Genomic DNA, 27012 nt, shown 5'->3' with positions numbered 1-27012 from the left:
ATCCTTTAATCATCTTTGTTAGGATGCTATTTTCACAGTTGTTTTGTACGATTAGAAATGGGTCTACAGCAAGCTGAACCAGAAGAATTTCACCTGTGACTTCCACAGACAAAAGGACTGGACCTGCTCTTTTTGTGAGGCCCAAGACTCTTACCCTAGGCTTTCCCTGCAGGAGTTCTGTGTTTGGCTGTAAAAGGAAAATGGCGTTTAGCAAGTCCTCCTGTTTTTTTAAACATAACTCTGGATGACTGAAGACTTCACAAAGAGTCATTACATCTGTGCAGTCTCTACATATAATCCCAGTATTAAATGTCTTGCTTTGGCTTTGAGCTGCTGTAGGCTTCTTGAGTGGCCATGGACCAAGTGTCTCACTGGGATCAGAAAGCTGGTGATTCCATGTGAAATGCTAGTTATAGAACAGTGCTCTCCCCATTCCTCCTTGGCTTTGGACGGTGTGGAGAAAAGTACTGAGAAAACCACCACAAGCATTTATTTATTTCTTCCAGTGACCTTGGGAACAGATAAGAGTGGAAAGGCAGCCTGCTTCATCCAAGCCTAATCACCAAGGAAGCCCCCAAATATCAGCATTTTGAATTGACTGCCTTGACAACACCTAGAGCATTTTTAATGGTGAAACCACCCTTTGACAGTTGCAGCTAATGCCTGAAAGGCTCAGTTGGTGGTGCTGCTCTCCCAGTTGCTGTTTGTCCTTCCTGTACATCCCAAGAGTTACAATGGAAAGAGACATGATCCCCAAGAGTGCTGTGCCAGGCCAGCAGTGGTCGACCTGTGGTCACGGAAAGTTCTTTTGCTTTGGGTAACCTCAGCATCATTAGACACTGAAGATGACTGTCCTAAGTGCAAAATCTCACCACTATACTATGCTAAAAAGCTTTTTCTCTACAATGAAGAGACCAGAGTAGCTGCTCACGGTAGTACACCATTGCCAGAGAACAACAATGTATTTTTCACAACAGACTGAGTGAATTATTTGGTGTTAGTGGACTGATGACACCTTTCTGATCAGGGAGATGCTCCTTTTGGTGCCCCTACCTGCTAACTTTGCCACTGCAGGCATCAAGAACTGCTGGCAACTTTAGGAGAGTCATAGGCACTGAACTGATAGTTTCCACTATTCCTGCTTCCAGCAGCAGAGCAGGGAGTCCCAGAAGTCCTATTGTGAGGTGCCTGAGAACTGGTGAATGGGCGGTGGGTGAAGGAGCTGTGGAAGCACAGTCCAGCCAGTTAGTCTCATAACAGCTGGGGGGACCTGGCCAAAGGCTGACGCATCCCTAGGGCAGAGATGCTCAGCAAGAACAATTTCTGGAATCATCCTCTGAGTTCCAGCTGTCCAGACAGCAGATATCTCTTTTGTAGAAATTTAAGGGTCTGTGGTATTCTGCTGCTACAGTGGTCTGCAGCGTTAGTCAAAGCAATTCTGGTCTCAGCTCAAGTCTAATTAAGGGTAGCTCTTGCGTAAAGTGAGTTAAATTCAGTAGTCACAGCCCAGACCCCGTGGAAAATAGTCTAATTCAAGTACAGTAATACAGTGTAATATAAATATAACGGAAATACAAAACCATATAATTTAATTTGACATGACTGGCAGGTTTTTTGCTGAAGTCAGTGAAAATGAATGAGTACAAACAATGAACTTCCCTCTTTACTTCAATCTTTCATTGTTAGTGTAGTGGGAAGGTGGTTTCAGGATGACTTTGCACAGTAGCAACTTAAACAAATGCATTGACAATATGCAAATCTCAAACTCTCTCTTGAAAATATATGCACATTTATAATTTTTAAACTTCTTAGATAGTTGCAGTAAATTGAATTAATTTAAAACATGCTCTGTACTCTTCTACATCCATCCTGTGTGCGCAAAGCAGGGAAACAATTCCACACGGAGAACCCAGGTGGCCCATAACCTCAACCAGCTTTTTGAGCCGACTCGTCCCTACCCCTACCGCAGTCTCTCCGCCAGGTAAAGCCCTGGCCCCTTCCCAGTCTGGGGAGAGCACTGGTAACCACATGGCACTACCAAAATCGGCTCTCAGCATGGCGGGACGCCGCAGAGCTTGCAGCACCCAGGGCCCACCTGCCCCACCCTAGCACCACTGCCGCCAGCAGAGACCAGTTGTGACACCACTGAAACCCTTCACCGGGGAAAAAAAAGGTGCAGCGTAGGTCTTCCCCCACCCCAGTAAGTCTGTAGTCCTACGGTCAATGGGGGACATAGCGTCTGGAGAACACTTCTGACGGGACTGGGAAGAGGGGGTCCATTGCCCACTCCTGCCCCACATTGCGTTTCTGAGGTCCAGGGCCGTTTCCACCGCCTCCCCTCCCAGACCGGCAGCTGGGACTCCCGCTCCCGGCCCCAGCCCCAAGCCGCCCCTCCGGCGCCGGGGCCGCCCCGCGCCTCGCTCGGGACCCCGGCCGCCCGCGCCGCTGCATGGCGCACGCGCGCGCCGCCTGCGCCTGCGCAGAGGCAGAGGGTGCGGTAACTAACGGCGGGGTGCGGGGTCCGCGCGGGCCGCCATGGCGTTTTCGGCGTGCTGCAGGGTGGCCGTGGCCTCCTGCCTGGTGCTCTGCCTTTCCCTCCTCCTGCCGCGGACCTTCTTGTCTCGGGGCGGCGGCAGGCAGGAGCCCGGGGCTGCGCCGCTCGCAGCGCCCGCGCCGCCCGAGGGTAAGAGGCCGCTGCGGGCCCCGCCGGCGGCGCCGGCTCCGCTGAGGCGAGGGTGGGTCGCTTCCCGCCGCCAGCACCCGCCCCGCCTTCGTCCGCGCTGGGGGACCGCGCTGGGGGCGAGCGAGCGGGGAGCGGGCGGCGGCTCAGCGGTGAGCCCGGGGCGGGGGGCGGGGGGCGCGGGGCGGGGGCCCGGCCCCGGCCCGGGAGCTCTGAGCCCCGGGGTGCCGCGGCGCGGGGCGGCTGCGTGAGAGCGGGCCCTGCTGGTACGAACGAACACGTCGTGTCGTTAATCCTTCCGTAGGTCTTAATGGTACCGCTCTCGTGCTCTCTCCTTAAAGACGTGTGGAGGGTCAGAGACTGAATTTATTGTTCTCATCTCTGCTGTAATTTACCTTTTTTTCTTTTACCCTCAAAAAAGTTTAAAATGTTCCAAATTTCATTTTATTTGTTTTATGAGTGGTGTACCAAAACTACTGAAAATAGTCATAGCACATAGTCATACACAGTCCAACCATCGTTTGTTTTACCATTGCGATAAATCACTTTTTATTTGAAAGCTTCATTATTTTCTTATTTTCTGTACGGAGTGCTTTTGTCGTTGCATATGAAATAAAAGTTCATCTGAATCATCTTCATTGTTTAGTTTCCTACTCCAGTATTTTAAACTAGGCTTTCATGCACCAGATTCTCATAGCAGATGTGCCACACAATGACTCATTTAGACTCAGGTCTTGTCCTTGCAATTCCTCAAGCTATGTCCTTCTTGCCTGCCCTCTACTCTGCGTGTCCCCTCTTATGTTGTGGAGGAACAGGTTCATACAAGCATCTCCCATTTTTTTTATGCCCATTGCCTTTTACTGTAGGTTTTTCTCCCCAAGGCACATCACAAAAGTAGCTAGTATCATAGCCCTAGTTCTTGGTAGAGAAGTTTTGCCTGGGGCTGCCCACAAGGCGCAGAGGTCAGGCTGATGGGAGTACAGAGAACTTCTGGGTTGTGCTGGATGCTGCCCCATGGGGCCTCATGCTCAGTGACTTTATCTTCTACATCCTTCCAGCAGCCTGGTTCTTATGTGACTGTACCCTTCAGTGACATCGATTTCATATGACCAGGCTTTTTTAAGGACGTACAGGCTGAAGTTACTGCTGAAACAATGTTAAATGTTTCAAATAATATGACTTCTACACTACGGCTACCCTTCCATGGTCGTTGTGTATTCTTGGTCTTGAAGAAAGTGAATATAGGTTCATCAGCACTGTAGATCTACAGGTTTATAGTTTCATTCCATAATCTGCAACACTGAAAGCCTGAATGGTAGGTGATGTTTTTGATAGCACGTCAAGAGCAGTACTGAAAGGGTATGATGCTGGACCCCCCAGCACATGGCACAGGGGCTTGGTGAGGACTGGAGTCCCCTGCATGAAGCAGAGATGGGAGCAGATGCTCTTGGAGGTAGTACCGGTCTCTCTGTCAACTTCTGCCCATGTGCAGCTCCAAGCTCTGATCCCACAATGATGCCAGATGATGGGGCTTGACAAACCACTTTCCCACAGCAATGCAGTCTTAGGCAGTTGTCAGTTTATGTTCTAGTGCTTCTTTTTATGGCTGCAGGATGGACTGGATTGAATTGATCTGACAGAAAAATTAGCTTTAATTAAAAACAACAAAAAACTCGCCCCCAAATTCCTTGCAGTGACATCTGATGAATTATGCTCATACCTGTTTCAGCACAGCCTGCTTTAAGCAATGCTGTCACAAGCTGACTAATCACTGCTGCAGTTAAATGTTTAAAATAGGTAACATAAATACTCTTTTTGTCATGAATAGTTAGCATAAATACTGTCTTCTTCGTCCTGCAAGAGATCACAGTACAGCACAGGGTAGTGTATGCCTGGTGCAGCGCAAGCGCTAGGCATGCTCCTCCACAGCACCCTAGCACCTGTCTTTGGCCAAGGATGTAATACCTTGCCTCAGCTGATCTGTTTCAGATGAGAATTTATAGTCCATATTTTCAATTTGATAGCAAGAATTTCATTACACCTGCTCTGCAGACCAAACTTTATTTCACCTGAATTTATTTTTTTATTGAAAGAATAAATCTTGATTGAATAGTTCAATTCATATCTCTGTCATTAGTTGTCCTCTTCAGTGAACTGATAACTGCAGATACCTGATGAAAGTTTCAGGGACTTGGAAGTAATCATGTCATTCTTGAAGTTAATGAAGTGCTTATTGTAGTCTTGGGAGCAAAATGCCTCTGAATAAAACATTCTTAAAGTTTGCTACCTTTGGTTAGATCTCAGTGTTACCAGAGGCTTTTTATTGAAATAGGATTTAAGAATGGGAATGGCGCTTTCCCTGATAAAGCCGTTTTCAGACATCTCTCTTGGGAAAATGGTGAGCATAGTACTATAGAACTTATACTATATACTATATATGCTATAGAACTTATCTTTCAGATAGGAAGGTTGTTCTTTTTCACAGTAATAGTTTCAGGTATATGAAAGAACCTAAAGAACTTATGGTGAATGTATCACATTTCTAGTTTATTTCATGGACAGGTGTTAGAATTTTTTTTTTTTAATCTTTTGGAAAAGAGGGAAAAAGCTACCAGTTTAAAAAGTACTTTTCAGTCTAATGTTCATAAATTTCTGCCATGCATTTTGTAAAACTGCTAAGTTGGTAGTTTAAGGAAAACCTTACAGCTCCATGGCAATAGGTGTACAGTCTGTCTGCATTCTTATGAACAATAAAGTGGCATCAGCTTTACAAGAAAAATACATGACTGTTCAGACAATACCTCTGCCCAACTTGGATTTGTGCAATGCACACATCAATTGCCTGCAGGTGTCCTTACTTAAGAAAATGAAGATGTTTTCATTTTGGGTAGTTTTTGTGTTTTCCTTTTTAACCCCCACCTGCAACATTGAATAAAAAATGTTCAGGCACTTGACTGTTTCCATTAAAAACACCTGTGCAGTGGTTTAAAGTAAGGATTTAAAAATTGTCATTCCTTCTGACCTTTTTTGGGTAGGTTTCTAAAGTTGTGTTGTTGGGAACACAGCTAGAACTATTTTGTAAATGACAGTAAAACAGCAAGAACTAAATGAATGTATACTGTTTGTCCAGTTCATCTTGATGTTACACTGTCTGCCAGAATCAGAAGTATTTATAAAAAGATTTAGAAGAAAAAATATAAATGACTGCACGTGTAAAAAGTCTAAAACATGGGTCTTGTGATAGTGTACAATACTGAAATAGAGAGTGGCCTCAACAATGAACCAGACATGAACTTGTAGTGTTATAAAAAGGAATAATTACTTGGGTTTTCTGTGGGCAGAGGTGTTGGGGAAATTCAAGGGTGTTAAAGAACAGCAGAAATGATGTAGTGGCTTGAAAGAGAATTTAGATTAAATGCCAATAAAACAGTTTCTTTATAGATTATTCTAAGTTATTATACTAAACATGGTGGCTAGGGGGACACTTTCAGTCTAGAGAAGATCAAGTTCCTTTATCACAGAGTCCATGTGTCTTTCTGTGTGTTCCCACTTGCAGCTTTAGAACCCTCTGGCCAATTCACCTCCCTGGACACAGAGAAAAATAAATGTTTTATTAAAACATGCTGCTGAGACGGGCTAAAGATTGATTTATGTGTCCTGAGAAGAAGGCTTCAGTATGAATGACTCTATTGGCATCTTCCAGAGAGGGAGGTCTAGCATAGCCTACTAAGCAAAAGCTTTGCTTAGAGCACACGTCTTCTTTAAATATCAAGTGCAACAGATCAGGGGAGAAATATGTACAAAACTCTCACAGAGCATATTTCATTTCTGATCCCTGTGACTGAAAAAGCAGTGGTTTTCTTTTTCACTTACGACGATGAACATTTTACCCAGAAAATGTAAATGGCACCTAAGCATCCCTAAACGTGGGAGTCAGAGTGCACTTTGAAGATAGGTTTGAGGACTGGCATTTGCATTGCTGAGGCAGGAGGATGGTTCTGCTTCCCACTGTCACATGTTTTTTCAGATAAAGCTTTTGCAAAGCATCTACCTGTTTTGTTCTTAGGATGTATTTTTTTTGTTTGATTTGTTTTGCATGCACAAGAAGGAATAGTAAATGTCTTACTTGGAAAAAACACACTTAATCTTAGCCTTTCTAAACCAAAATAGTGTAACCATGGTTTTGGGATGGAAACGAAGGAAAAAGGCAGAGCGTCTACTGCAGAGCATGAGCAGAACTGTGGGTGCTGGCCTCCTGAGAAGCAGCTTGGTTAAGATTTGAGGAGCAATGAGAACAGCATCCTTTCCTTTGCTGTCAGCTTGGACAAGTCACAGGCGCTTCCCAGACTCCCATTTCCCATCTCTAAACCTCCTTCTACGCTTCCTGGGGTCTGAAGAAGATGCACATTTTATAAATGAAGTCATGTAAACCTTCTGATGAATGGAGTGCAAGCTTAACATAGCAACAGCCCATATGTACTTCCTGCATGTCAAACTTTATTTTTTTATTATATGTGTATGTAGGTATCCCAGCATTTTACAGCTGGTCACATGTTGCAGAAAGACATATTATCTACATTAAGAGTTGCTGAATCATACAATAACTTAAGTTGAAATAACTTTATAAATAGTCAAGTTGGACTAAGTAGCAATTTCTAAACCCTGTTAGGTAGAATGCATAACTGCTTTCAGACCACTGGGATGGTCTGAATATTATCAGCTCATTGGCTGTTGTATTAGGTGTGCTATAAATATATTTTTTAAGATTTGCTTTTTTCCAGTTGAGTGTTAATATTGTTAAAAGATTAAAAAAACCCACAGTAATTCTAATGTGATACTGCTATTAAGGACTTAATCTACATTCAGAAACCTACAGTCTCTTAAACACCACAAACATTAGCTTGGGCATAATTGCATTTCTGGACTTAAAGCTATTGAAGGGGCAGGATTAGACAAAACATGCTCTGCTTGTCCTGTAGCTGTTTTGCAAAGTTGATTTGAAGCATTAAACTGACAAATTATTGTGTTGGGTAAACCTTAGATAAAAAGATTGCAAACCAGGTAGGGTGTATTCAGTGGAGTTGCCATGTGCAGCAAGCAGGTCTGTGTGAAAGCAACCCTTTGGCTGTTGCAGGGAAGTTGAGAAACATTTCAAAAGGCGATCAGCACTGTGGCACCCTTCAAAGCTAAATGGAAGTTAGTGCCCTTCCCAAAGCACTGAAAAATGCCCTGTTGAAGTACTCACTATGGGCACCGGCAACTGGATGGTGCAGCAAACAAGGGCCCAACACATTCCCTTCTGCTCTCACGTAGAAGTGTCATGTGATTTTATTGATGGAGACTCTCCTTGTCTCCATTTGGAAGTGGTTTGTTTAATCTCTGGAAATGTGGAATCCAGTCACATCACCTACCAGTGTGCTAGCGTGTTGAGTTTTTAATAGCGCAAGGTATGCTGTTTAATTGACAGTGGCATCCATTTATGTACTGTGTATTTGACGGCTTTTTGCATATGGTGCTTTTAAGTTGCCTGTGCTGTCAATTACCTCTATAATTTGCATGGGTTCTTCACCATAAAAATCTATGGAAAATAATTTTTTAAAAAATATGGAAATCATTATGAAAGTTTAAAAGTCAACAGGGAAGATTTAGAACTAGGCGCCATGAAATTCCCCTTTAAAATTATTTTGCTAATGAAATGACTAGTGTGTGTCCCTTTGGCTTGATTATCTTTAATTGAATCTTTTAAAGCACAAACGAGGCCTTGTGGGTAGTTTAGAAAACTATTCCCTTTAAATACAGTTTCACTTTTGTCAATTACTTTCTGCTTTCTTTGTCTCTTTTTCTTAGTAACGAATATTTCAATGAGCATAAGATGTTTTGCAAAGCTTTATCCACCCTGCTGTTTCATCCCTACCTCAATGATACTGCTCTATATACAACACCACACTTGTTTCCCCGGTGACTTACTGCTACAAGACATTCCTGCTGGAGTAATGGGACTTTCTTATAAATGAGGTGCTATGCTTTCCATCACAGACTTTGAATAATTCACCAAGTGAATGATAAGTGCATGATAAGAGTTTCCTCAAAGTTAAGCCTGAGCTAATCTGCGGGATGTTTTAGTCAGTGGTGGTATACCTGGGCAGTTTCAATAAAGCCTACAGTACCCATCACCTAAAAGAAAAATGTGGGTTTGATAGTAGAACTTCAAGAATTATTTGTATGTGTATTTACTAATACACATTGGGTATTTACTGTGTATTTACTAATGTGTATTTACTGTAATTTTCTGTGCTTAGGAATTTAGCTGCCTATGGTGGTATTTCCTAGCAAGAGCAAATATTAATTTAGTACAATTTTCTCATGTCTTGCTCCTCTTAAAAATATTTGCAGCTAGGTACTTAAAGAAGTAAAGTTAGTTTTTTTCGGTACTATTTCAAACCTGGTTTTTGTTTTCTTTATGCAAGTGCGTGCAGCCGGCCCCAGCACCAGTGACTAATGTCCAGGCTACCTGGCTTTCCTGCTGCATGTGCCAGGGAGGGGGAAGTTTTGCAGCTGGCATCAGGGGGTGAGCTGAAGCCCGGCCTGGCAGTCCCCATCTCTGGTGCTTCCATCCAACACCTCCTGCTGCCAGACTGTGTGGTGGGGGAGCTGAGTAATTCAGTTCAGTCCCAAACAGTGGAAGGGAATGCAGGGACAAGTCCAGGCTGGGTATGGAGATAGAAAGCAGGATGTCAAGTACACAGGGGAGTAAAATAGTGACTTTCATGGCAAAATTGTTGAATTGATGGCACCAAGAAAACAGAATAATGCATGAGATCAGATTTATTGAGATTCTAGTGCATTTCAGTTGAATGAAGTTGTCCACAGCACCATTTTGGGCTCTCTGCAGCCTTACCCTAGCATCCATGCATCCATTTATGCTCACTCCAATTTCTTGTTTTAAATTGTCTCTGCCTCTCTCAAGGCTAGAAACCATTTTTTCCCCTCTAAAATGCCAAAGACCATATTCAGTCTCCTGTCTTACACTGCTTTACCCAACACCTTTTTAAGGAGAACAATTTGAGGTGCCATCGCTTTCATTACTCATTTGGTAAAATCAGGTAAAATTTTACTTATGGCAGGGTGCTAGATGCATAGTGGTTTATATATTTACATGTCTTTGCATAATATTGACAGATCAAGCTCACAGCAGAAAACAAATACGTTGTTGGGGTTTTCTTGAACAGAGAACCAGAAGTAAGAGTTCATCCTGTTAGGGGAGCTGATTCATAGGGTCTTTGGGCAAGTATATAGCTGTTAAATTAGTGTTTTGTTAATTGCCCTGCCAGCTTTATCTCTTCTTAAAATCAAGAGAGTAATTGTGCATACCTAACTCCCAGCACTGCATATAGTAAGTGACTGAGGATTGAGTTTACAGAATTACTACTTACATTCCAACAAGTTACTTTATTCATCAGTGGTGGTCCATTTAGAAGTAGAGAAAAGAGGTTAGCTGCACCTGCTGCAGTTTTAAGCTGCATGTAAAAGGGTGAAAAGTAATAGAAGAAAAATAATTGTTATGTGTTTTTTTGCAGGGAAGCTTGGTCGCCTCCCACTGAGGATGAATTACCAGGCCACTCCCGACAGCCGAGCTGCTCCTCATTTTCCAAGGTCTCACCTTGCTGAAGCAGTTGCCAAAGCCAAGGGAGGTGGAGGTGGTGGTGGAAGCACTGGTGGAACTGGGAGAGGTCTTGTGGGGCAAATCATCCCTATATATGGATTTGGCATCTTCTTATATATCCTGTACATTTTATTTAAGGTAAGACCAACATAAATTGAAAAGTTAGGGAAATAACAACTAAAAAACCCTCAGAACAGAAACGATGGTCCCATTTCTGTACCTGGTTCCATTTGAGCCTTGCTCAAGAAAAAATGCTTATGCTGGACCTTTGACTGGTGATTAAAAGATTGATGTATTATGTGGTCTTTCCTGTTGGAAAGACTGTAGCTGAGAATGCAGGGACTGGTTGCTGAAATCCTGTAGTGGCCTCTGACCTCTTAACATTCCTGCCCACCACCCCCACACCCCCCCCAGAAAAAGTGTATATCTAGAAAAATGTTAGATCAAATTTGAATATACACATAGTATTCTTTTCTAATGTGTGTGACTACATATTCTATATAATGTATGTGTCATGATTGTGTTATGCATTGAAAGTGGGAGAGAGGGAGTAAAATTATTGCATACCTTCTGGGACAAAAGTGCCACATTGTTGGAGAATGGGAGCTTGTAAGGTTGTATTGATCATGCTCTAACTACCCCAGCTGAGGAACTGGTTTTAAAAAGCACAGCCCAAATTCCCCTCAAGTGTTTCACATGTGATTTGAACTTGTCATGGATTTTTGTTATGCAGACGTAACTTTCATGTAGGTGATGACAGTCAGCCGTGTGGGAGGAGGGAGAAGTGGATTTGTGGAGATGTTTTCTCCTTTGAGTAGGGGCTTAACTGAGACACAGCAGTGTCCAAACACTTGAGCCTGCTCTGGACAAACAAGAGGCAAGAACGAGGTGAATTGCATGAGCTGACCAAATACAGAGAAGACGAAAGAGATAGATAGCCTGCAGCTTCTGTATAGAGCCAGCTAGCATCTTTGCTGCAGGTTCAAAGTTGGTAAGGAATAATGTCAGAAAACATTGCAAGAGGGACAAGTGTGGTCACATATAATTCCTTCAGAAGCTGTCCTTTATCTCACAATAATTGCCCAATCCACGTTTTTTTCCCCCTCCTATATGCAGAAGAATTACAGGATCAGGCTAGAACAGATAAATATTCTAAAATGAAACAGCTATTTTTGATGAGTTACGGTTTCACTGTGCTTAAAAATACCATTTCCTCCAGGTGTCTGTTAGGAGTTTTTAGCTGGCAAGATCTCCCAGGCATCTTTCATAGTTGTCTGTTTTTGCTGCTGGGTGTACTTTTCTGTGGTTACTTTCTGTCATATTTTAGATTTCTATCCTTTTTTCTGTTGCCTTTGGGGCTTATATATTACCGTTGCTGTAACTCACAGAAGGGTCGTCTTTTTTCACTCATCAGTTGGCTTCCAAGGGAAAAACTGTTGCTGGAGAGCGGAAATGCCCTACTGCTGCACCTGGAAACATGAAGAGGAAAATCAGTGAGTATGACTTCTGAGTTGTATCTGTATTGATGCTGTAGAGGCACGGTCCAACCGGGTTCTTCAAGTTCTGGGCATACTGTAAAGCTGCTGTACCCCCATAAAGAACCAGCCAGAAGCTTCTGTGTTGGAAAGAGCAAGAGCTAAATGAATTACTGCACTGTCACTTTCTAATCTCATTTGGCTAATGAGACCCTGTGATAGTAGCCTGATCCCAAGCCCCCCTGAAAGCAATGGCTTTTCATAAGGTTCATTGAATTAACTGTATGGATTTGCTGAAAAGCTATGTAGCTAATGATTAAAAATGGAAAATAGGATGTCCATCTATAATTATTCTGTAATCCATAATAATCTAGTAATAGTATGTAAAGATATTATTAAAAGCTATCTTCATTTTTTTTATTTTATGAAGTCTTAGCCATCACCAGGCACTTCCCAACGTTTTCCCTTCCCTTTCTGCAATGTGCAAAGTTTTGATGAGAAAGCAAACAGTATTCTGAAATGCTATTGTGATTTTAGCTAAACATCGGTGGAATAGATCAACTATTTGTAGACATTTATTAGATAAATTAATAAGCTTACTATTGAAGATTGGATGAGTAGTTACGTAACAGTATTTAAATGTGTCGTGTTTAGCTGGCTAAATTGTAATAGGAAGGAAAAGTACTTGCGGCTTTATAGAAAGTGCTAGCAGTAAGGCAATTCTCTTAACATAGCTGTAATTATCTTGACATTAATGTGTATATTAGGAATACCTAATGTACTCAGCACTATAGATTGTATATTCAGTGCACTTGTACTGCATTGTGCCTGGCAATTTTGTGCAATTTATTAGCAACAGTAATTGTATTTTTTTCTCTAATGCTTGGTAAGAGAACTAACTTTGCAGTAAGTTAAATATTTACCGTCATTATAACTGAAAGAACTAGTGATGAAAATTATTCTGCCTTTTTCTAGAGCTCTTAGTTTGTATTCCTAAAGCATTCATTGCAAGCTATAGCAAAGCAGGGGACAAGTCACTGGACTAGGAACCACTTACACAGGCACTTGGAGGGAGTTATTTCCTTTCTCTTTGCCAGTTTCCCCTCCCCTATTTTTAAAGTCTCAGACATGCAAAATAATGACATCAGTGATAAATTAAGTAATGACATTCTCTGCAAAATAGACGTCTTCCCAAAAGCAGGATGTTTGTGGATGGCTTTCTCCATTCCTACTATGTCAGAGTTCCATTGTGCCTTTGTGCTGCTTAAACGGGAGTGCCTGTAGCAGCTGAATATTTAACCCACCCAGGCTGGTTTTATTTTGTTCTGCAGTTGGGAACAATGAAGTCTCAGCTATAGGATTTTGAGCATAAGCTACCAAAGCCAAACAAGGAGCTCAAGTGTTTTTGTCGACGTCCATGCTGTTGCATCTTTACTGTTAACACTTTCGGCTAAATTAAAGCCAGTATGGGTGTCTTGCACATATACATGTGTGTCTACTTTTGCACTATGGACACGTTTTTTGAAAAAAGTGCAACCATGGAAATACTGTGCTTTGCTCCCCAGCCAGACACCATGTGGCTAGCTGTTGTTCATCCCAGTAAGCCTGGCAGACTGTTAGCACTCACTGCCTACCCTGGCACACCTGTGCAGGGTTGGATGCCATCAAGCTCATGAACTTTATTCTCTTTGATAAAGATGTGGTTTCTCAAACCTTAGACTCGTTAGGAAATGCTCAAGTGTCCTTTTGTCTCTGTTCCCAAGGACTTAACAGGGAAATTACATGAGAACTATTAATTCTGCAGTAGACAGTAAAAGACTATGATTTCCCCAGGAAAAAAAAGGAAAAAAAAAAATGTTTTCTTTTCCCTAACTTTAATCTCCAGGGCATTTACAGTGGCCCACTCACTCTGCTTATGGGGGTGTTGCTAGGGAGCCTTTGAAAGACGGTGCTTTCTGTGTGTCCTATTACCATTGGCAATAGTCTTCACCTTCTTATACCCGGAAAAGTAGGGAGAACTCTTTAAACTGCATGTTTTAGTTTCCTTACAGCCAGTTTGGTTTGGTACAGTACATGCTACCTGTGATAATGGGACAGGGATACATTTTCAAAGACCCTACTGACCAATCTTGGGATTTTTTTTTTCCTTTTACAGCTGACTATGAGCTCACTCAGCTCCAGGAAAAACTGAGAGAGACAGAAGAAGCTATGGAAAAACTAATCAACAGAGTAGGACCTAACTGTGACAGGTGTGTTTCAAATTACAGCATTTTAAGGAGAGATTCTGCTCTGGTTAGAAATTAAACTTTCTTACATTGGCTATATTAAAATAGCATTTTTATTACTATTACTACTTCAGACTGTAGAAATTTGATTTTACACATCACACTTTTTGTTCTGCAGTTTTTCTCTCCAGCATCTATATTTAAAATAAATCATTTTCCCAACTTCATTTTCCTTAAACTGAAAAGCAGCTATCCCTACACTCCCCCTTTGTACATTGCGTTATTCGGAAGATAATGACAGGTATGTGTAAACAGAAAATAAAATGTCTACATTTAAAGTATATAAAACAACCTGTCTTATGTGACCAAAGTAATATTCTGAATGGTTCCTAAGAGACCCATTTGTTTTATGTTATTTTCCAGTTCTAGGGATTATTTTTCTAAATGGAAATGCTGTTATAATCTATATAAATGCCCATTAGAATATCCATAAAATATTTCTTTAAAGGCAGAATTGTATAATAATCTGATTCCATAACTTAGTTCCACCCTGTAAATCCATGCATTTACTTCGAAATATAAAAGGAAGAAAAGAATTGTAAAATCAGGATTTAAAAATTTATTTTGTTTATTAATGTTTGGTATAAATCTGAGATCACTATTCTACATTAGAAAGAAACACTGGAAACAAGTCTTATGTATTTCATAAGGAGTGTAACAACACATCAGTAGGACAGTGTGTAACTGCAGTGTTTGAAAATTTAAATACCATGAATATTAAGGTGACATTTCAGGCAAAAAGATAGCTGTTCAGGCTGTAATGCATGTTAACCTTGTCTGGATCAGTCAATGCCTGTATTAACCCATTCTGTAGGAACTATTCTGTGCTGAACTTGCATGTTACGTTCATTTATGCTTCAAACAGCATTCTCTTTGAGCATGTAGTTTTACACGCTTTGCACCATGCCCTGTATTGCGGCTGTGCTCATCTCAGCAAGATGAGGTGCCAAACTTGCCTATGGTAGGCCGGGTTCTAGTGGGAGGACCCCAAAGCAGCCCTGGTTTTGTTAGTGAAACAGAAGGATACTGTTTTGACTATTACTTATCTCTGTTGTGGAGAGCTAACGCAATGCTCCACGCGTATCTTTAAACTGCCAGAAATAGGCTTATGAGCTGCCCAGATATTGTGCTGACTCTCAGGATGGGATGCTTTTTACTGAGAAAATAAGTTTAGGGTCTGATCCAGTATTTGTTCCACTCTGTGTTATTGGCTCAGAGCCTTTATTTAGTAGAACTTCCCTGCTTTGTTCAGCCAAACTATTTATATAGATGGATCTAAAGGCCTCAAGGGAAATCAGAATCTGAGAATCTAGTACAGGATTTTGTATGTAGCCTCTTTAAAAAGGGGAAAAGCACCTCTAGATGGAGGAAATAGCTATTTTTCAAAAACACCCAGACTTTGAAGCTTTCTTAATCTACACTGTGGTACTCATTAAGTTCAGTAATACTGGATTAACGTCTTAAAATAACATGTATGTTTAGAAAGTGTAATTAGAGCACAGAGTATAGTGCTAGGTGTATTCAGTTTGGCTGTTGATAGATTTAAATAAAAAGGAAAGAGGAAGAGAGCAAAAATTACTTGAGCTCCATTTATTAATATGCAGTTAAACAGAAATCCTTACAACAGAAAAATCAGAGAAAGAAATAAGTGGTATCAAATTTGAACTAATGCTGAAAAACCCCAGGTGAGACCATGGCCCATTATACTAGATATGGCAAAGCTACTCCCAGCTGCCAAGTGTAGTATTAGTAACCAAACCAGAGGATGTATTTTGCGTTGTCACAAAAAACGATGTATCACCATAGCACATAATGTTTGTAAAGGTGCTGAGGTCTGAGCTCGTGCCTCAAGTGTCCTCTCACTGTACTTCCGGAGCATTTTTCTCCCAGCTGAACTGCTCCGGGATTCATCCTAGCTTTGTTCTTCTGGTGAAGATTCTTAAGAGTCCAAAGACATTCTGCTTTTGTACATTTTCTTCAAAAAAACATTGCTTCTGAAATCTGGATGAGTTTGGAAGGACAGTTTATTCTCAGATAATGCTGTACCATAGAAAGAAATCCTGTTTCAAAGAAATAATATATACTGTGCTGTGTGATTTTATCCTGCTTTCTTCTGTAGCAAGTGTATACGTTTTCTTGCTGTGGCTTGTCCTGCTCATTTCTTTTTATTTCAAAAGCATTTGAGTGAAGTGAGGCTGGAAGACCTCTCAATACTATTAGCTGATTTTCTCAGATAGGATAGCTAGTATTATCCAGCCCTGTGTTGTAGAAGGTAGGCAGGTAGAAACTTGGATTTGCTTTTTATTTAATGAGGCTTGAAGACCAACCTCCAAACCAACCAAGGAGACCTTCTTCCAAACCAGCATACCAGTTGGAATTGCTACAGCCTTCAGTACAGAAACACCCTTGCAGAAATGCAAAACTTTTCGAAGAGTACAAGTACAGATACTTTTAATAAGGCCTAGCATGTATTAGCAAGGACTAGAAGCAAGGTAAAGAAAATGAGAGGAAGAAAGAACTACCTGGCTGGGTCTGCAGCAACAAAACCAAACCTAAACTGAGAGACGGACAAAAATATTTGTTACCTGATTCACACACTTAAATGGGTAGTACATAGTACCTAAGGATATAATGATTCACAGCTCTTAGAAAATCTAGCACTCTTCCCAGCTCTTTTTTGAACAGGTTATAAATTTAAATTACACAGTTTTGTAATTTATCATCACAGCCTATCACTAAGGGGACCTCAGTATCTCCAGTTTCTAAACGTAGACCTTTACAGTCCAGTATCTCAGCAGAGATGAGGAGCCTTGCTGGAAATTTGATGATTCAGAAATAAAGACTTGATTGATGGTTATATGGGACTCTCTGCATTAAAACCATATATATTGCTTTTTTCCAGGCTTTTAGCAGAGTGTTTCAGTGTTGGGACAGTGATATAGTGGGTACGAAGGATTTCCCTACCCATTGTCACAGATGTCTTACCCATAAGCTTTTAACAACTGTCTGTAAGATTTGGTATATTGAAACCGCTTTAAATTCAAGAGTACTTGTAAATATTATTTTCTCAACAGGGGTATTGTACAATACTCTCATGTAAAAAAAAAAAATCCCTCAATTTCTGGTAATTAGGTAAGAGGTAGAAATAATGCAGCTCAAATATCTGTTTTTAGTGTCCTGTTTACCAGGCTGTCAATTAAAAAAAAACTTACCTTTTTACCATAAACTGAGCAAATGTGATATGGAAGAGAGGGAGAGGCTGTACTCTGTGGGGTGCCATTTTTGGGCTATAGCTGCATTTTAATAGTTATTATTTTAAGGTCATGAAGCAAAAAATACCAGTCGACTTATCTGAGATACCATGTTAGATTATAGATTTTCACTGCAGCCATGATAGCTCTTTAGGAAATGTTCTGATCTCAGCGTAAGAATAAGAAACCTTTACTTTACCTGTCAGTGAGAACTTTGGGACTCTACAAAACGTAAGCATTGCCACTATGAAAAGTAATAGCTGTGCTGGAGCTACAAAACACAGAGCAAAAATAATGGCCTTTTCCTACACTGTAAACCTTTTGTGTCTGTTGTCCTCTTAGTATTCATAAGTGCATTATACCCTGGTAAATCTCCTATATGCAGGCAGCCAGATGTCTTATACATTGCCAGCATCATACACTAAGTCTTCTTAGGGCCTTTAATGAAGTAGGAATAGTGCATGGGCTTTGGTTTGTCCCTCTCTACAGGGAAATGTGTCTTTTAAGCAAGATATCTGGAGGAGGAATACTCTGAAATACAGAGACCCTGTGTTGCAGTAAGACAGAAATGCTTTCTAATGAACGTATCCAGCATATTAATAATTTTCCTGTATGAAATGCTCCAGTGATGGAGCTGCATTGATTGATCCTATTATTTAAGCTAGCATATCTCCCCATTGTGCTAAACAGATAGGCCTCTCTGTCTTTATCCAGGTGCTATATATTCAAATTACGTATATTTTCGTCTATAAAAGGAGGATTAGTTTGGCTGTTCTATTACAGCTTCTGTCAAAGGCAGCTAGCTGATGAAACCATTTCTTTTTGTGTGCCTCTTAATTCACATCTCAAATTCTACATCTGCATAACCCAGGCTTTTGAGAGGATGCTGTATCACACCTTTGCTTGTTCTGTGGAACAAACTGCCACCACGACTTGAGGGGCCAAGGTGCAACTTCCATATAGTGTTGGGACCATATCAGCTTTTCAAACTGTGAGGCAAAGTGCCCCTCAGGGGAACTGCAGAGAGGTGATATTTAGCCTTGTGATCTCAGTCACACAGTTTAATCTGGGTAGCTGTGCTAATGAAACCAGTGGGCCTGCTTCTAAGCTAAGTTCAGTTACAAACAACTGTGTTTGCAACTGTGCAGAAAATCTAGCCCAGGGTCAGCACTTTGATCACCATCGCACAAACCAGCAGTATGATTCTAATCTCTGGCTTTAAGTCAGTATGACTCTGCTGCCTTTAGTGGAGTAACTATCGTGTCATCATCATTCCTGTGTATGTATAGCACAAAGTACCTATTAAAGTACTGATCCAGACACAACAGCTAGTCAGAGGAAAAACTGAAGAGGGATGCTGCAGGTTTTTAAGTTTATGAGAATTCAGACGCCCAAAACAAGGTTTAGGTAAATATTAATCACCCAAATCCAAAATCATTAATCTGTTTCCAGCTCCCCTCTTCCCATGTCACCCCTAGGATTCACTGAGCAGCTGTCTAATCTTGGAGTTTTACTGTCTATCTGATGATCTGGAGATCACCAGAGATCATCTGCCTGACCTCATATACCATTCTGCACATGCTGAGGGCCACCCTCTCTGAGTAACTAGGGACAGTAGATCCTGCCTAAAACACAGTGAGATTCAAAAGAGCACCAAAGTAGTGCCTCAGTGGCCTGAGAGGCTTGAACTGTCACTTACAGAGAGATCAAACACCTGCTCAAGAACAACTTGAAACAAGCACAACAGTCACCCTTAAGTAAAGCGTCTTTCTTACTCTGACCTACTGAGTTGGTTAGTAAAGCTCAGATCACCACCTTCCAAATACTTCTTTTTTGTCCATAAGATTTTTAGAAGACTTTTTTTTTTTCCCAGAGAAAATAGCATGTAATGACTACAATATCTTATCTGTTGGAGGCATTTTTGTTGCAACAGTAAGTAATTGTATTACCTGAGCAGTAGTAATTACTAGAATCAGCAGTGTAGAACCAGTCAGAATTACAGTTTGCTTTCAGTCTGATAAAAATCTCAGTCCTCTTCCACTCTCCCTGTGATTCTAAAGGGCAAGTTAACGTTAAATGTAATACCTTCTTTTCATTTTTAAATCTTTATTTCTGCATCTCCTCCCACCTCCCCACCAGGTAGCATAGTTGACTCTATAATAACACGATGATCTGTCCGACTGACATTTCTTGATGAGGCCTTGCAAATGTAATACCTTTAATCGTCATAGTTAGGGATCATTACACTCTTGAGACTAATGTCATAGAATCAGAGAATCATAGGTTGGAAAAGACCTCTAGGATCATCAAGTCCAACCATCAGCCCAACACTACCATGCTTCCTAAACCATGCCCTGAAGTGCTGCGTCTACACGTCTTTTAAATACCTCCAGGGACGGCGACTCTACCACCCATCTCGGCAGCCTGTTCCAATGCCTGACCACTCTTTCAGTGAAGAAATTCTTCCTAATATCCAATCTAAACCTCCCCTGACACAGCTTGAAGAAGTTTTTTCTCATTCTGTTGCTAATGACGTGGGAGAAGGGACCAACGCCCACCTCTCTACAACCTCCTTTCAGGTATTTGTAGAGAGTGATAAGGTCTCCTCTCAGCCTCCTCTTCTCCAGGCTAAACAACCCCAGTTCCCTCAACCTCTCCTCATAAGACCTGCTCTCCAGACCCTTCACCACTGTCATTGCCCTTCTCTGGACATGCTCCAGCAACTCAATGTCCTTCTTGTACTGAGGGGCCCAAAACTGAACACAATATTCAAGGTGCGGCCTCAGCAGTACCAAGTACAGGGGCATGATCGCTCCATACTCCTGCTGGCCACGCGATTCCTTATACAAGCCAGGATGCTGTTGGCTTTCTTGGCCACCTGGGCACACTGCTGGCTCATGTTCAGCCAGCTGTCAGCCAACACCCCCAGGTCCTTCTCTGCTGGGCAGCTCTCCAGCCACGCTTCCCCAAGCCTGTAGCCTTGCATGGGGTTGTGACCAAAGTGCAGGACCCAACACTTGGCCTTATTAAACCTCATACAGCTGGCCTCAGCCCATCGATCCAGCCTGTCCAGGTCCCTCTGTAGAGCCTTCCTACCCTCAGGCAGACACTTGGTGTCATCTGCAAACTCACTGAGGGTGCACTCGATCCCCATATCCAGATCATTGATAAAGATATTAAACAAGACTGGACACTGAGCCCTGGGGAACCCCACTCGTGACTGGCCGCCAACTGGATTTAACTCTGTTCACCACAACTCTCTGGGCTCAGCCGTCCAGCCAGTTTTTTACCCAGTGAAGAGTGCACTTGTCCAAGCCATTTGCTGCCAGCTTCTCTAGGAGGATAATGTGGGAGACAGTATCAAAGGCTTTAGTAAAGTCCAGGTAGACAGCAAAATGTGTGTGTGTGAGACATTTTGATCAGCCCCACAGTTGTTTTAAATGTAGCATAGGTTCTGAATTACATTTTGTTATAATGCTTCAAACAAGGTATGGTTCTCTAATTCTCATCTAACACTCTTTAAAAGGCCAGAAATTTCTGTAGTTTCTTTTGAACCATAACTCTTGCTCGTGCGGCACTTTCATCTTGCTCTCACATTGGCTGTACCTGCCTTCCTTTACCTGTTTAAGTTGCAGGCTTTTTGGATAAATGGCCAAACCTTTATACTGAGCTGAAGAGCAAACCACGTGCAGATGTTGAATAGTGATCATACTGCAGCCAGGTTTCTTCAGACTGTGCTGCTGGGATGTGCCAAACAGTTGGGTTCAAACTCTGTTAATAGTTTGTAGTAGTAGTGGACTGAATTCTGGTGTCTAATATTTTCTAGCAGGACTCAGAATGTTACAACAGACCAGGAGAAAAGGTTACTTCACCAACTCCGAGAAATTACTAGAGTTATGAAGGAAGGAAAATTCATAGATGGCATCTCTCCTGAGAAGGAAGCTGAAGAAGCTCCTTACATGGAGGACTGGGAAGGTAAGCAAGAGCCTTTCTTCCCATTATCCTGATGAGAAAATTTGAATAAGGATTACTTACACTCACAGAACCTTTCAAAATTTTTTGTTGACTTTATCCTTCCTTTTCAGAAGTCAGTGTTCAAAACTTTGCACGAGGTAGTTTGTTTTCTCAACTATAACAGAAAGAAAATAGATTTTGAGGCATCCGGCATTTCCTTTAGTGTAAACACTACGCTATCGGCTGCCAAAAGTGGCATATGAATATTCACATATGCTCCATCTGCTGCCGGATCTTGGCTGCTGTGGGTTTATATCTTTACCTTTCTTTGCTGTGCTAGATTTCATGCAAAATCATAAGCCCCTTGGAAATCAGAATCAATATGTTTTGGATAATTTGCAGTTTTTACTTTTGATTAGTCATTCTTTGTTTGTTCCAATGTTGTAAAAGTCAACTCCAGGAAGTCTGTAGTTTAAAAACTCTTTACATTATGTCATTTCTGTTCCTTGGTGTTTACTTGTTATATAAATGTGGTTTCAAGATATCCTAGTTGAGCTGCTCACTATCATAATTTTAAATGTAGACTTAATTCCTTGCTCTTTAAGAAGCTTTCAGAAGTGATCCAAAACATAAAGCATAAACAGTGGCCTTGAGCTCTGTTTTCTTAATTTCATTATGCATTTTTCTAAAATAAAATGCACAAAGTCATTGGCATATCTGGTTTTTCTACTTTATAAATAATGCTGTTTATGGAGGTCTTCAAAACATGAATCAGTCAATCTGTAGACACAAACAAACAAAAAATAGAGGATCTACTTAAAGATCTAAGACACACAATTTTCCCCTGTTGGCTCCCACAGCTTTCAGCAAAGCTCAGATATTCACTCCTGAATGTCAGGGTTGATATCCTGGCTCCCTGAAAATAAGTGGTTTTTTCTCATCATCTCCCGGGAAGTTTGGCACATTCTTTCCATGGATTTAATACTGGACATACATGTGGCATTAAATAGATGACACTTATAGTGGCAGTGCTAAAAACTACTGTTATAACAAACTTGTGCATCCATCACTGAAGTAAGTACTACTTTTAAATGCTGGTAACACTTCCCGCTACATATCCCTTTATTCCTAAGGTTATCCAGAAGAGACCTATCCTGTTTATGATAACTCCGATTGCTTCAAGCGCAAACGGGACACAATCCTTGTAGATTACCCTGACCTGAGCCAGCCCTCTGCAGAAGAGCTGGCAGAAAGGATGGAGGGCATGGAAGATGAGGAGCGTCTGTGCAATGAAACCCTGCTAACTGATCTCACCATGGGAAGGGGTGGTCATGATTTAATGCAGAAGAAGGGTGAGGTAACTGGCATCAGTGAAGAGGCGAGGGACTTTCATCACAGCCAAAGCATTGAGGAGTGCTGCTGTTGTTACGAGGAGGATGATCCCGCTGTCATAGCAGAGAATGCTGGATTCCATTGTGAGAGCTGCAGCGAAGCAGAAGAGTCGACCCAAGAGGACCTGTGTGTGGAGTCAGAAAATGAAAACGCAGCACCGAAAAAGCCAAAAGCCAGTGATTCAGATGAAACAGGCAAACTGAGAAAGCGCAACACAAAAGGACTTGAGTAACAGGGACGATGGTGGATGTTATCTAGGTGGTGAAGGAAAAGGTCATAAACTGTCATTCGTATGGGTTTTGTTCCCAGTGAAGACTTCTCTGTGTTCATCTCCTTGTACCAGTTTCATTCGCATGGTAACAATCAATCACGTCATCTGCCTGAACTAGAAGCCAATGCCCTCTTTCATGAAGTCTTGTCATGGCTTACCATGACATTGGCAACAGCACTTTTTTCTTGCTTTTTGGAGACTGGTATCTTGGAGCAGATTATTTGTTTCAGGTATTTGTGATTCATTCCTTTCTGATTCTAAACAAAGAATCCTCGTTTTTGCCCTTTGTCATCCCAGTGTTTCCCAAATGTCTCTTCTGACTATCTCAAAAACGTCTGTTTGTGTGCTACCAGTTATGAAAACCAATCAAATCCATATATATTTATGAGACTACCAGGAAGCTGGAGGAAAACATATGCCTTCTTTCTCTTACCTGAATGGTAACTCATCAGCAGAACAGACCATAGCCACAGACGTGACTCTTTCTCAACTGTGTCATTGCTGCTGTAAGCCTGAGAAACTGTTGTCACTACAATCCACAAAACTGATATGCTACCCCAACCCATAGCCCATTTCCCAGCTTATTCCATGCTGCAGGACCAGTAGCCTAATCTATGTTGTGTTTCAGGAACAGCATGAGCAGGACTGAAGCGTTAGGAGTTGTTCTTTGTCTTTGCCATAGCCATGGTGAAATGTCTCGGTGAAACTCCCAGATGAGTGCAGGAATCGGACCATACTTTGTGTTAGAGAGGAACACTAACAATATCTTCAGTGATTATGAAAAAAAAAAAAAAGCAGTGAGGAGGTTTGTCCTTAAAACTAGAAAATAGAGTGAGGGTGAACCTCAGACTGAAAAGAAACCCCACCACCTCCAGGCCCCAGGAACCTCTCTTGGTGGCCTCCGACAGACTCCTTGCATGGCAATGGTACAGTGTCCCAAAGGATGCCAGGCTCTCTCCTCCCCTCTGCCTCAGGACTCCATGCAGAGGAAATGGCACTTCCCAGTGCTCCAGGGGCAGGACTGAAGGACAGAGAAGAAGGGCCCGTGCAACACTTGGCAATCAGTAATTTTTTTATGGATTGCTGGGAGACCTTGCACAGGTTGGCTGCACCTCCCTCTCCTGCTGGTAGGATGTCTGGATGCTTCGCCCCCTCTCAGCTGCTGTTGGGCAGGGGATGCTGCACCACTTGCAGAGAGCCGGGTCAGTGAGGGGGTCACTGAGGACCCTGGACCCTCCTGGAACACTGTTGCTGCCATCTGGTCTAGAGGAACCCAAGCACAGGATGAGGAGGAGGCTGGAGCCCAGGCACCCAAGTGGGTAGGGAGGGCAGTCCCTGTACCCAAGGGGCAGGAGGAGGGCACAGGGGAGCGATCCCCAGGAAAGGGCCCTTCAGCCCCCCCAACCCTCATCCTTCTCTCACGTAAGGCCATGTCTCAGGCCACAGGCCCCCCAACTCCCAGAACAGCCATAGCTGGCCACATGCATCCCCCTCACAGTGGCCTCCTGGTGTCACAAGACACCTCACTGCCATTTTTTGCAGGCCCTGTAAACACAGGGACCCCAGCAGTTCACCCACAATTCGCTGAGCTTTGAGGCCCTCAGGTTCCAAGGATGCCTGGAAACAAGAGGACCAAGAGCAAAGCATGTGGATGTCCATCTTTGCGTGGCGGGGGTGAAGATGTGTGGCTGCAGGAACCACAGAGGAAGAGGAGGTGGCTTCAGATGGTTCGGAGCCCACGGAGATGGATCCACCCACAGGTGAAGAAGAACCGATGGCAGTGGATCCACCTCCAGCACGGCTGCCCTGGCACCCCTATGCCATGCCAGGGCCTCCTTCCTGACACCATGGCAGCAGTGTCGCAGAAGTGCCCGGCACTGCAAGAGCACCCGGCCCAGCCTCCGCACCTGCTGTTAGCTGGGAGGCCCAGCCTCCGCACCCAGCCGCCCTGTGGGCTCACCCGCTCCATCTCCTGGCGTCAGGAACTATTGTGTCGGTTGCCACGGGTGGTGTGAGCCTTCTTTCCCATCCCAGCCCTTACCCCTCATGAAGGGGTGCCACCTCTGCTCTGTGCCCCAGTAAAAGGCAATGAGACGACCTGGCTTCTGCCAGGGTGCTGTGCTGGGGAGACAGGAGTTGTCCCTCAGAGGGCCACCGAGGTCCCTGGGCCCTGGAGGTGGGGTTTCCTCGGTCTGAGGATGAGAAGGTTGCCCAATGAGTGGTTGAAGATGAAGCCAGTCCCTCCACGGCAGTGCACAAAGAATAGCAACAGATCAAGCAAAGAAGTTAGACAGCTGTTCCTTTGGAGAAGCAGAAGAATGCAGTTCTGCCAGGAAGAAGTGCTGGTCTTCAGCATTAAGGTCCCTTCTAGCTGCTTCATTAGGAGTTCTTTTCAAGGTTGGGCAATAAAAACTTAAAAAAAAACAAACCCAAAACAGTAAACCAAGAAAATAACAGTAAAAATTCTGTCCGCCTCTCTTGTTTGGTACTTCGGCAACTGCATCTGGACTCCTCTGTCCCCTCCCGGACTCCCAACCCCAGGAAAGACACTGATGCGTGGGGTGTGGGCCCAGCCCAGGGCCTTTGAGATGGTGAGGGGCTGGGGCACCTGGCCCACAAGGGCAGGCTGAGGGAACTGCCTCTGGCCATGAGGTGGTGAGACGCTGGAGCAGGTTTCCCAGCAAAGCTGTGCATGCACCATCCCTGGAAGTGTTCAAGGTCAGGCTGGCTGGGGCTTTGAGCAACCTGGTCTAGTGAAAGATACCTGTCAGCCTCACCTCTGTGCCCAGGAAGACCATGGAGCAAATCCTCCTACAAGCTGTGGCACATGGAGGGCAGGAAGGTGAATCGAGACAGCCAGCATGGGTTCACCAAGGGCAAGTCTTGCCTGACCAACCTAGTGGCCTTCTGTGGTGGAGTGACTGCATCAGGGGACAAGGGAAGAGCTACTGATGTCATCTGTCTGGCCTTCTGTAAGGCCTTTGGCATGGTCACCCACAACATCCCTCTCTCTAAATTGGAGGGATATGGATTTGATGGGTGGATTGTTTAGTGGAGGAGGAATTATCTGGATGGTCGCATCCAGAGAGTAGTGCTCAACGTCTCAGCATCCAGATGGAGACCAGTGATGAGTGGTGTCCCTCAGGGGTCTGTACTGGGACCAGTACTGTTTAATATCTTCATCAACAACGTAGACAGTGGGATCGAGTGCACCCTCAGCAAATTTGCAGATGACCCCAAGCTGAGTGGTGACGCTGACACCCCTGAGGGACAGGATGCCATTCAGAGGGACCTGGACAAGCTCAAGGATTGGTCCCGGGTGAACCTTCTGAGATCAACAAGGCCAAGTGCAAGGTCTTGCACTTAAGTCAGGGCAACTCCTGGTATCAACACAGTCTTGGGGACGAAGGGACTGAGAAAAGCTGGACACGAGCTGTCAATGTCCACTCGCAGCCCAGAAAGCCAATCGTGTGCTGGGCTGCATCAAAAGAAGCATGGCCAGCAGGTTGAGGGAGGTGATTCTGCCCCTCTGCTCTGCTCTGGTGAGACCCCACCTGCAGTGCTGCATCCAGATCTGGAGCCCTCAGCACAGAAGAGACATGGACCTGTTGGATCGGGTCCAGAGGAGGGCCACAAAAATGATCAGAGGGATGGAACACCTTTCCTATGAGGACAGGCTGAGAGAGTTGGGCTTGTTCGGCCTGAAGAAGAGAAGGCTCCAGGGACACCTTATTGCGGCTTTTCAGTACTTAAAGGGGGACTAGAGGAAAAAAGGGGGCAGACTTTGTAATAGGGCCTGTAGCGATAGGACAGAGGGTAATGCTTTTAAACTGAAAGAGCGTGGATTCAGACTAGACGTAAGGAAGAAATGTTTGACAAGGGGGGTGGTGAAACACTGGACCAGGTTGCCCAGAGAGGTGGTAGGTGCCCCATCCCTGGAAACATTCAAGGCCAGGTTGGACGGGGCTCTGGGCGACCTGTTCTAGTTGAAGATGTCCCTGCTCACTGTGGAGGGGTTGGACTAGGTGACCTCTAAAGGTC

The 27012-nt window shown here is 43.3% G+C and overlaps 1 protein-coding gene across 2 annotated transcripts; it reads left to right on the top strand.

The window, feature by feature from the left end:
* Positions 1-2427: 2427 nt before the first annotated feature.
* On the top strand, positions 2428-25785 carry RIC3 (RIC3 acetylcholine receptor chaperone). 2 transcript variants are annotated; one of them, XM_075094745.1, is made up of 6 exons: positions 2428-2683; positions 10258-10481; positions 11758-11836; positions 13974-14067; positions 21184-21329; positions 22442-25785. In XM_075094745.1, the coding sequence occupies exons 1-6, from the start codon at positions 2536-2538 to the stop codon at positions 22930-22932; spliced, it is 1182 nt and encodes a 393-aa protein (XP_074950846.1). In that variant the 5' UTR covers positions 2428-2535; the 3' UTR covers positions 22933-25785. The 2 variants fall into 2 exon arrangements, with proteins under 2 accessions (XP_074950846.1, XP_074950845.1); XM_075094744.1 differs by having other exon boundaries at positions 2429-2683; positions 21181-21329.
* The last annotated feature ends 1227 nt before the right edge of the window (positions 25786-27012 follow it).

This window comes from Phalacrocorax aristotelis, chromosome 5 (genome assembly GCF_949628215.1).
Source record: "Phalacrocorax aristotelis chromosome 5, bGulAri2.1, whole genome shotgun sequence".
Lineage (NCBI taxonomy): Eukaryota > Metazoa > Chordata > Aves > Suliformes > Phalacrocoracidae > Phalacrocorax > Phalacrocorax aristotelis.
The sequence above is the reverse complement of the archived record's forward strand: the minus strand, read 5'-3'. Positions and strand labels throughout refer to the sequence as shown.